Here is a 12,177-nt window from a genome sequence, read left to right as displayed (position 1 = left end):
TGGACAAATGAATGCAGGTTATATAGTACTCTGACATACACTCCTTTACACATGCATAGTTCTATTATTCAAGAATTCTAAGGTAATTGATTTTGCTACTCTATACAAAACACAATTTTGAAAATTGGAGAACTAAATGATTACCAAGAATAACCACAAAAATAATATTTAAAAAATCTTTGCATGTGGCAAATTTGTATTTAATATTTTGGCAAGCATCTTGTGGTTTTTTAAGTATTACGTAGACAGTATAAAGGTAGTCTTTATTAAAAGCAAGGGCATATACGATAAATTATAAATGTTTTTACTTTTTAGGCAATACTAATAAAAGCTGTACAATGAAGACTTTCTTGAATTAATGATTTTATTTTATACTTAGACAATTAAATCACACCCACATAGATTTCTGCAAGGGTTAAATTCAAGCCTAGATTAAGAAGCAAATCAGAGAAGGAAAAGATTTCATTGAGCAGGTCCTTTGAGGTTTCCGTAGAAAGGGAAAGGTGCATGGCTAAGAGTGCAGGCACTGGAAGGAAGCTGGCCAGGGTCTGAATGTGGTTCTGCCACTTATTAAAAATAGGACCCTGAAAAAAGTCACTAACCTTCTCTGGCCTCCAGTTCCTTCATGTGAAAAATTAGGATTAAAAGTAATAGGCATTAAAAGTATTAATGCATGTAAAGTATAGCAGTAAACATCATTTTTTTTAAATCTCACATTTCTTTTACCATTTGAAAGGAAACCCACCCTTCTTGAGAGGTTGCAATGGATTCTGCTTCTTAACTGGAAACTTTAAGAGATGCTAACTGCATGCTAAATGCATATTCTTACTTATTACTTGTTTGCTGTCTGTGCTGCAGGCCTGAGCCAAGCACACGCCTCCAGCCTATGATGCTTTTCCTGCTTACTACCCTTTTCCTTTCCTAATCCCATATTCTGAGTATATAAGTATACATTTGCAGTGCAATCGACTGCATTATCTTCTTTCTCCCTCCCTTCCTCTCCCCTCCTTCCTTCCCTCTCTGACTTTTAAGCCTCAAGTTACTATCCATTTCTTCTAGTAAATTGTCCTTGATAAATGTTATAGAAAAATTTCCAGAAATACCTGTGCCAACACTTATTTCTCTGTCCTGGTATTTACACAAAAGTCACACTCTCTTGATGTTCTGATGGTACCTAGAATTCGGGAGAATAAGTCCAAAAGACATCAAGCACCTGCTGTGACTATTTCCCATAAATCCTATCTTAGAGTGCACTCATAAAAGCTCTCACGTTTCCATTAAGATGGTCTACAAGAGAGCTCTGCAAAGGGCTGATGCTAATGAGCTCATAGATATTTTTAAAGCCTGATGTGGTCAATCAAAGGGGAGGCAGCTGACAAGACACCCTCTTCTCTGCAGCTCTGAAGCACTTCCTGCGGGGAAGTGGGCCTGGCTGGGAGGTGCCACAATGCCCAGCCTTATACCCTCAGTCATAACAATATCAGCAACTCTTCTTCCCTGTTCCTTTTACTCTAAAAAGAAAATGCCATTCAGAAAAAGACTAAGTGCTTCAGCTTCAGAAAAACCTAAGAGGACAAAATTCTGACTATCTGCCCTGCAATTTAAACACAAAGGAAAGAGTTAGTCAGCCAATATAGCTTATTTACTTTGAACCCAACCCATGTAATATTTACTGAGTGTCTCTCATTTGAAATGGAATCTATGTGTTATTTTATTAATTAGCAGGAGATTATACTATATTTCCTAAACAGTTAGGAGATGTTTTCAGAAGTCTGAGAAGTGATGCTCGAATGAGAAAGTCTGTTAATGCTGTTTTCAACAATAATTATGGGAAACAATATGATATAATAATACAGAAGTACAGGTACCAGAGTCACACTGACATAAAGACTAAAAGCTGGCCTCACTACATATTAGCTTTGTGATTCTGGGCAGCTACTTAAAATCAGCATCAGATGCTTCATAGGTTATGCTAATTAAGATAACATACATAAAATGTAAGTGCAGTCCCTCGCACTGAATGTTTAATGAAAGTTCAATAAATGGCAGTTAGTACTGCTATGACTATTATTCTGAACCCTTATGACTTTTTAGGACTAATGCCAGCAAGAGTGGAGAGTATACTTTGGAAATTCTTACTTCCATAGCTGTTGTGTTGAATCTCATGATATCCTCTGAATAATGTTCCAATGGCTAGGCCAGGAGTAGCAAACAGGTAGTTAGTAAACTGAATACAGCCTCAAGAAGAATTTCATTGGATTAGACAGGTTTATTGTTATTATTGTTACCATTAAGCCTAACTCCTTTTAGGGAGGTATACTCTAGATCCGCCATACCTTCATGTCATACACCTGGATGTTTTCTCACAATTCTATGACTTGCCTGGTTCTGAAGATATTTGGATTTGCATCTCTAATCTAGATCTTTTCCAGACTTCCCTCCCAGCCTACCAAAACCACAGCTATCATATGTCTCCTTTCCTCTGGAGAGCTATTCTCTGCATAGATAGTTTTCCAAAATAACTGTTAATAAAATTTGTGTTGTCCCTCATTGGAACCAGTATCATCGTCACAGCTAACACTTCTTGCGCACTTACTAAATATCAAGTACAATGTAAAGCATTTTGCCTATATCGCCCATTTAAGCCACCATTAAACTTATAATGTAGGTACTATTTTTTATTGGTATTTATAGATGAGGAAACTAAACATCAGAGATATTGCATTACTTGTCCCCGAGTAGACAATCTTTGATGAGAATATAAGCAATTTGAGTATAGACATTACATTTTTAACTACTAGATAGACTAGATAGGCCACCTATATGTGGATTTTAATAGACATTCCAAAGGAATCATCCCAAAGCGATAACATTAATGGTGGGAATTCCAATCATGTGGTAGAAGATATTTTAGGACAGAAAAGCCTCTTAAAATATACTGCTTAAATGCCTGTACATTCTGTTGACAAGTAGGGTTGACCCTACCAATATTAAAACACAATTAACACATAAATGAGACAAATGTAGATATTTAGCTTTATAAATAACATTCCATGGCTTCAAATGACTATGCATTTTAAACATATTCCAGATAAATCATTCCTTCCAATGCATCATTCTTTTGCAGCTTTCTTTAGAAATTTTTAGTTAGAATATTCCTTTGTGGTAATGAGATGTTCTGGAGTGTTCACTTATACATTTCAGATAAAGACAGCTTTGAAGATAATTTTTAAAATCGTAAGTACATGAATATTCTATTTATTCTCCAACATTTCACTGTCAACAGAACAACATACACAACTCCTTATTCCAACCGTCATCACTTAATTTTACTCAGTCCTTATGAAACTGTCTTTTTTGCAGTTCTAATGTACTATTCTTTGAGTGCATTATCTGTTTAATCAAGACAGCCCAAAATGTCATCAATTAAAATAACTCACATGATTGTCTTCTTTTTGAGGGGTGGAATCTACAAACTAAAAGCACCAGATGGAATATTCTATTGGACTTGTATATAGGTACACTAATAGTACAGAAGCATAAACACTGAAAACACAAAGATGTCCTCAAATACAATACTATAAATAACTCAAGGGAAAAAGACTATCAGAGGCATATTATATTTGGAGGGAAAAAGGATTACCTGAATCTTATGCAATTTAAAACACCTTAAAATTAATCTATTTTCACATTTTGCAAATGAAAAAACATGATATAATCACGGTCAGAGCTACTTGTAACAACTAAAACTAGACTGAGGATCTTCTGGCTCCTCGGTTGTGGCTTTTTCAGTTACGACAAATTGAAGGAATCTGCAGTAGAGTCTCATTCTCACAAATTCACCTGATGCACTAGGGAAAGCAAAGCCATAGCAAACCTAAATATTTTTCTTTTTACAATAGCTCCCAAACACAAGCAGCTACTTCACTGATAATCAAATAAAGAAACAATGTTCTATATTAACACCACAGAAGAGACAAAAATGTTATGTGGGATTTACTGTATATACAGTATAACAGTGTATAGTGTATTTTATAAATACAAAAAACAAATTTCATTGGTGATTTTTCTAGATATCACTGTGCAGCCTGGAGCCTGACACCTGGGGAAGAGATGGCTCCCTACATTTTAGGACATAGGCAATGAAGGTATGTGAAAGGATTTCAGGAAAAAATTTGACAACGTCACTTGGCTATCATTGTGAACAAGAGGAAGGCTCTGAATGTATATATTAAATTTAGTTCTACTTAACGACCAAATTTGGCCTGGAAGTTTCTAATGTGCTGCAGGGCTCTTTTGCCTTTCCCTATTAGGAATACAGTGGTAAACAAAACAGATACACAAAGTAAACAAATACACTATAAAATAATTGCAAATTGTGGTATGTGCTATGAAAGAAAAAAAAGAGTGCTGAGAAAGAATATAATGGGGATGGGGATAGTGGGGTGATCCGTAGACTTTTATCCCAAGTGAAAGATATGTAAAACTTGCTAAAAATTATAAAATATTTGAAACTTCCAGACGTAACATGTACTTACTACCCATATTTAATGGATGTTAATATTTTGCGTACTTATTTTAGATTGCTCCTTTTAAAATCTAAGTGAAAGTGAGAAAGTACAGCTAAAGCAGCCACCACCCCTTCTTATATCCTTTCTCTCTAGAGGAACCAATCCTCACATTGTTGTGTATCAGCCCTTCCTATGTATATTTTTACTTCCATAAAATAGAGTGTTGTCTGTGTGTTTTAATTATGTAAGTACTGTCTTATTTGCAACTTGTGTATTTCACTCAACAGTATATATATATATATATATATATATATATACACACATATATACACACACACACACGTATGTTGTATACATATATATAAACCTGACTCTTCAGTTCAATCTGTTATCCAATATTTATTAAGTGCCTACTAGATACTAGGCATACAAAGACTGAGTTCCTGCCTTTGATAAGCTTACACTCATTCTTTTAAAACTCATTTTGATGGCCCTGCTTAAAGATAGAATGTAAGGACATGCAGATGAGGACAAACAGGAAGGTAGCATTCACAGTGAAGGCAAGGTGATCTGTTGAATATGAGGTAGGAGGTGGAGGCACTTGATGAGTCTGATGACTCAGACTCCGCTCTTTGAGATAGAAGAGAAAACGACCGTGGGAACCTTAGGAGGGTGTTTTGTGTCAGTAACAGGCAGCTGAGTTTGAAAACATACAGTTTCGTCATTTTCTCCAAAACTTCCTTAAAGTGTTTGGATGTTTCGAATAAAAAAGGAAATATGGAGTGAAGGATATGGGAGGAAAATGGTTAAGAGTCCAAGTCTCCAAAAAAAATAAAAAAATAAAAAGCTGAAATAATGGAGCGAATGTGAAGGGTAGAGTGGAAAGATATGTAAAGACAAGACGTGGGTGCTATGTTGGGGGAAAACAGGATGCGGTAAAAAAAAGTGGGTAGGGGGAGAAAGGAAGTGGAAGGAAAACAGGTTATGGTCTGAGTTTGGAACACTGAAATTTGGTATTTCGGTGATAGAGCTGTACTAGTTTATAGAACTATCCTGGGTGAAGCTGTGGACGTAAGCAGCTATATGGAGTGGAGGTAAAGGACGTGAATGGAATGGAAGACTCCAGAATAGAGGTGGTCAAGGAAACATGAGGCTAATGGTTCAATGAGCCATCACATGGCTACTGACATCATGGTTTGGTGGGCAATACTGGGATGGAAAGAAGTTAGAAAACCATTGCCAAAGGTTTTGAATGTTGGTGAAATACCGGGAGATTCAAGCAAAGAGGATGAGTACCATGAGAGACATGGTAAAGTGTTCATGGAGAAAGAAATATTTGATATGAGCCTTGTAGCAGGTACAGAACTTTATAGTTAGAGATTGAGAGGCAGAGTAGAAGACATTTCAACCTGAAGGATGGTCTAAGTAAGGTCAGAGGAGGCAGCAATTGTTGACTATTTCTGATTTATCGTACTGGATCTCTCAGATCTCTCAGATGAAATGATCTGAAAACAATTCCACTGTATCAGTCAACAGCTTTTATAGTACATTCAAGTGAGTATTTTCCAAATGGACCACTAACTCGTATCTATTTCCTCCACTCGTAATTGTCCCAACTACTTAAACTCTCACATTTCCACTAAACTAAACTTAATACTTAATGACTCAACTGGTCCATGTCTGGTGTTCAGATAGGGACATGACCTAGTATAATAGATCTGCAACTGGTTCCAGGTCTGATCTCACAAGGCCAGGCTATTTGGTTCTTTTCCAACATAAGGAGCTGCAGAGAGTCAGTGTCTGGAGATGTCTTAAATTAATAGCTTATCAGAGGTGCCTTGACCTACGCTGCTTATCTTTTCCCACTTGGTGTCTGCTCTATCTTAAGACGTTATTTTGATCCTTGTTCTTAGAACCATATTATTACAGGGTAGTAAGGAGCTTTTGAGGGTCATGTGGTCCTAAGTCCTGCTCAAAGACTTCTCTAAAATTTCTATGTTCAGTTTCTGCCTTAACACTCCTCCATTGTTTGAAAAATCATTGACCTAGGGATAGATTGCTATGTTTGTCTTTGCTATAGTAAGTTCTCAAATTAATATCACAATGCTGAGTAGACATGATCTGTCACTGTATCTCTGAGTTGTATTTATTACTTGCAGTCTATCATTTTGACATGTCTGAAAGCACCTACCACAGAGACTGTAACATAAGATACACTATATTTGTCAAAACTGAATCTAGATTTTCAATGCATTTTAACTGCTTGGTAAAGAGAATAGATATGTTTTGGTCATACTTCCACTACAAAATTTCATGTCAAGATCTGATTTCTTTTGATTTTTTATCTCTAATCCCACTATGAAATGTGCACTCATTGCAAGGGAAATGACATTGGAGGAAGACTGTGACTTGGGTGCACATGGCAGCGTATTTATGTCCTGTGTATTCAGAGAGAAAAGAGAGGGAAGTAAGAAAGAAAGGAAGGAAGGAGGGAGGAAAACAGATTAAAATCTCAGCCATTGGATAAATTAATAATATATCTCTGAATGTTAATTTCTACTTTTATAAAGTGGGTACAATAATGGCTCCTAATCACACAACAATTTTAGGATATCAAATGAACCCAAGAATGTGAAAGTGTAAATTAGAAACTCTTATCCCTATATAAGACATCCACTACCTGTTTTCATGTGCAATTTAGAATACCTATCATTTTGCCTTTTGATATTTCCACTCCTAAATACTATATATTTATCTGTAGAAACACTCTGTTTCAGGAAAAATGTGTTCCTTTCATCATACAGCTTCTCATTACTCGTGTGAAGTGCCAGGAACCTTGAGAGGGTAGAAAAAAAAAATCATTCCAGCTTCTCTGTAGCTCTCCTTTTGACAGCACTCAAGTACAGGCTGATTGGCTATAGAGCCACAGGGATTTGATGAAGCAAAGCGTTCCACAGCAATACAGAATCCAGCTACTTCTATCTCAAGGGAAGTATAAGATATGACCTTGGTTCATTGCTGGTAAGTATGCTAGTTGCCTAGCAAAACTCAAAAGTCCAAGGTAAAAGCCATAATGCCTTTACTGATTTATATTTTGAAGCTTTTAATATCATAATGTGATGTGCTGCAAGTTGAATAGCTTATAGAAAGCTTAGAATAGATGGAATTTTCTACTACCATAGCTGCTGACTTGTACCACACAGTTTTATCAATTCCTATATTTGCAATGATAACAAAATGTTATGTTATGCAATATGTTAATGCTTATAAAGTACTGAGTGCATCTGACATTTTAAACTTGAAAGATGAGCTCGTGATGAGTGAGATTTAAATAACTGTATCTTAAAAGATCTCAGTGTGAAGCTAAATTTGGTTTCCTAATACTACACAAATTTGACAGTCATCAAAAATCCATTTTTACTCTAAGGTAACTACTTTTATTCTTGAAAGTAGAAAAATATATTAAAGAAATAAGATTCATCAATAACAATATTTCTAAAAATGTATGTTCATAGATTCATATGCAGATAAGATCACTGGACTTTAGCTGAAAAAATAAATAAAACATTTTATAAAAATTTGTGCATCAATTTGGGGCTAGCAAATAATCTGATATACATTTCTAGAAACAAGAAATCTTTTAAACTATTTCTTTTACATTGGTTAACACGTTCAGATCTTTTATACAGCAAATATTTGAGGGAGAATTTTTGTTTTTTGATTTTTTGGGTTTTTTTTCTCTCACTTTTTCTTTTTCTCCTTCTCCATAATGTGAATATGGTGAACTAAACAGACTATTAAATCAAAAAGGCACTTTTTATTAAATCAATCATTTAATTATCTTTAAAAATCATGAAAAATCTCCTCCAGATTTCATTTAATATAAAGTTAAATCAGTAATTTCGTAAACTAACCATTGCCAACTACCACTGATAATAAATGATGAGTTGAAAATTTCAGTAAATTCTTGGGCATCACAAAATATGTCTATTTTCTTCAACAGGAAAAATAACATCTGTTGGACATAACTCATAAAAACCCTTTACTAGTTAGCTGAAGTATTGCATGATTTAGCTGATCATGCCATTTGCTTACATAAACACAATCAGAACTACAGTTATCATTTTAGTTTAAATTTAAAATTTCTTTGTTGTGGGATGTATAAATATTAACTGAAATAAAAATTAATAAATATGAAAATTAATCTATCATTCTAATACTTCAACAAATCAAATCATTTTCAGTTTTTAAAGCACCTTACCATTCTTTGCCATTATGATACAGAGACTTTCCCTGACAGTGTAGGTAAAATTTTGTGTTCTGCTTTTCTTAACATTATCTCCTGTCTTCATACTTATCATGTAAATTAATTAATTGTATAAGTTACCATAACTTAATGCATCAATTTCCCACTCTTAGACATGTTACCTTCCTCTTCCCTGCCCCAGTTCCCAGTTTTTGTTATTTCCCTCAACAACCAACATTTTCAGTTATGCATTTTCCCCCATGTTTTTGACGTTTCCCCCTTCAGATAAATTCTCTGAAGTACAGACTTATAGATATGAATATCATTATGGCTCTTATATTTCCAAAGTGCTAAACAGACACTTTTATAAATTTCATTGCCATCAACAGCAATATGGATGTATGCAAAATTTGTACTGCGACCTTCACCAGCACTTAGTGTTTTCTGTTGGAGGGAGGAACACTAATTTCAAGGAGATGAAATTTCCATGATTTCATACTAATGAAATCTCATTAGTATTATTTTAATCTGTGTTGTTATTACTACTGGTGTTAAATGCTTCAAAATATTTGCTAATCATATTTCATATCATGTAGATTATGTTTGCGGGTGTGTATCTTAATTTATATAAAAATTTATGTGTTTTTTTATTCACTATTCAGACAGTAATGCTTTACCATATTAACAGCAAAAATTTTTTTTCCAATATAGATTATTTTACTTTTACTTTGGGTTTTTTTGGGGATCAGGTATGTTTAATATTTTTATATAAATATGTTAAGTATTTTGCAATGTAACTTTTTTATGTTACTTCAACGCTCAGATAACAATCCTACCAAATATGAAACTTCCCCCGTGATTTGATTTTTAAAAATATTCGTCTACTTAATCTATCTGAAATGTATTTTGGCAATGTTGTGAGATGTATATCTAAATTTTTCTTTTTCAAACTCTAATACCAAAACCATTTATTAAATACTCCTCTTTCCCATTGTTTTATAATGCCCTATTCATATACATATATGCGTGTGTGTGTGTATATATATATATATATATATATATATATATATATAAAATTCTTATCTATACTATGTTGAGATTTTTCTCTATTTTCCGAGATCTAACATGGTACTGAAAATGTTAAACTATGTAATTTTCTGCTATTATTTGATATCTGGAGTGGCTTTTCAACATTTATGGCTTCTTTTAAAAAAATCCCTTTATTCTCATTAGCTTATTTTTCCAAATGGATTTTTATTATTCCATCACCTTCTAAGAAAATCCAGTTGAGGGTTTTATTGAGATTATCCTTTTATATTCATAAATTAATGTGGAAAGCTTTAACAGATTTACCTTTATATCCAGAAACATAACCTGTCTCTTCATTAATTCCAGTGTTCTTTTCTAACTCACAATAAATCACATTTTAAAGATATGTCCAATATTACATAACTAAAGGGCAGAATGAGATAATGGAAAATGTGAAGACTATGGGGTGGAACACATAAATATATGGACATATATATATGTGTGTGTGTGTATATGTATGTCTAGGCTTTAATCCTGTGTGATCTTGGGCAAGATGTTTAGCCTCTTTGATCCTCAGTCATTTCCTCTGTAAATTGAAGGTAATGGTACTTCCAGGATTGCTATAAAGAGTAGGAATAATGTATATAAAACTACTGAATCACAGCATGTACCCAGTAAATGTTAGCTATGAGAATAATTTTTAATATAACATGTGCTTAGTACTTGACATTTTATAAAGTTCCTTCATATGTATTATCTCGCTTGCTCTTTGATCTTCACAGAAGATCAATATTAATCTTAATATTTCTTTCAATATTAAGAAATTAATATTTGGCCTTAATATTAAGGGCAAATAGGTAAACATATACCTACTTTTGAATCAAACCCAAGCTCATTTCACATCATAATGATATATGTAAATGTATTTGAAGATCACCTACATCACACAATAACCTTGTCCCTGAATATTTGATGATTTTTTCTGTTATAATAAGTGTAGTTGCCCTTTCATTACATTTTCTATTAATTTTGCTTGCTTAAAGGAATGCTGTCGATTTTATATGTTTGTTTCATGTTCAATAGTTTTACTGAGTTCCTTATTACCTCTTAAAAATATGGTTAATTATCTTGACTTTCTGCGTTGTCACATTTCCAAAATAAATTTTATGTTATGGAATCACATATTAATAAAATCAGCTACTTAACTGAAAAATAAAAAAACTAAGACTAGTTATCTATCATGATATATTAAAATCTTCCTGTTGTAAATATAAATTCAAGATTATTTAGCTATTAATAGTCAGTCTCCTTTAGCTTGTAGATTGTATTTCCTTACAAAATCTTCCTGTCGGTCCTTCAAACCTCACCTTGTCTGACAGGAAGGAGTGATGTTACAGTGTGGCAGAAAAAGGAAAAAGAGAAAGCATACACCTTTTTTTTCTTTGTGGGCTTTAAATATTATTCTTAAGGATAAGAGAATAAAGGGATGAGTGGAAAAGAGGTATAAACTGCACTTGCACACTTGGGAGAGTCTTGCTGTTTTCTCATTTCTTAACGCATGGTTGGCTATGCTCTTTCCCTCTGAACCTAGACCTTCCACTGCCAAATACATCCTCCCCACTTTTTTTTCCTCCTAGAATATCATTTCAGCTATGGGAGGATACATCTTTTTGTGCCTGGACTTGTCTTTCCCCATCTCCTGTTGGAGTAGGGTGCTTCCTTTGAAAAGTAATAATAATAAAATGGCATTTTTTTCCATTGAATCAGTTGGTTAACACTATCAAATAAGCCACTCCCAAAAGCATTCTAAATAAAGGAACCCACTGATGCCTCAGAAATATTTCATTTTTACTTAATCATGTTTTGTTTTTAGCTCAATTGTAAAAACAAAAACAAACTAGTAATAAAAGTTAAAAAATGACCAAGATGATACAGTTATTTTCACTGTAGAAGCAGACAGTCCGTTTCAGGTATAGTTTCCATACTCACGGGGAAAATGATTGGAAGTGGATGGATTGACGCTGTCCCCACTGTCAGCACTTTCACTGCTGGAAACTTCATCATCTGATTCCCGCACAGAGGAGCAAGGTGAGGAGCCGTCAACTTCTTCAAACTTCCTCTTTAAAATTCCACTCATCGCTGCAGCGCTGTCACATGGACCTGTAGCAGGAACGGGAGCAACGGAGCATTGAAATATCTGACCGCTGGATGTGCAGCCAAGGTCTCCGGAGTCATTTTTATGTGGCTTTTTATACATGAGCTGAGCTTTCCCTTGAGAGGTTCACTAAGCAGTTTTTTAAAAACATTTTCAAATTAACAAACATTAAATTAAATATGAGCGCATTTGACCATTTGCTTACCAACATGTGTCAACTTTTTTAGACATAGTTC

The 12,177-nt window shown here is 34.1% G+C and overlaps 1 protein-coding gene across 1 annotated transcript in view; it reads right to left on the bottom strand.

Moving 5' to 3' along the window:
* Positions 1 to 11,953, bottom strand: part of CSRNP3 (cysteine and serine rich nuclear protein 3) — a 75,808-nt gene extending 63,855 nt beyond the window's left edge. The window contains exon 1 of the mRNA XM_059927206.1: positions 11,776 to 11,953. Coding sequence (XP_059783189.1) covers positions 11,776 to 11,923 — 148 coding nt within the window. The 5' untranslated portion in view covers positions 11,924 to 11,953. The remainder of the gene's footprint in view (positions 1 to 11,775) is intronic.
* Between the last annotated feature and the right edge of the window lie 224 nt (positions 11,954 to 12,177).

The sequence above is a fragment of the Balaenoptera ricei genome, chromosome 7 (assembly GCF_028023285.1).
Source record: "Balaenoptera ricei isolate mBalRic1 chromosome 7, mBalRic1.hap2, whole genome shotgun sequence".
NCBI lineage: Eukaryota > Metazoa > Chordata > Mammalia > Artiodactyla > Balaenopteridae > Balaenoptera > Balaenoptera ricei.
The sequence above is the reverse complement of the archived record's forward strand: the minus strand, read 5'-3'. Positions and strand labels throughout refer to the sequence as shown.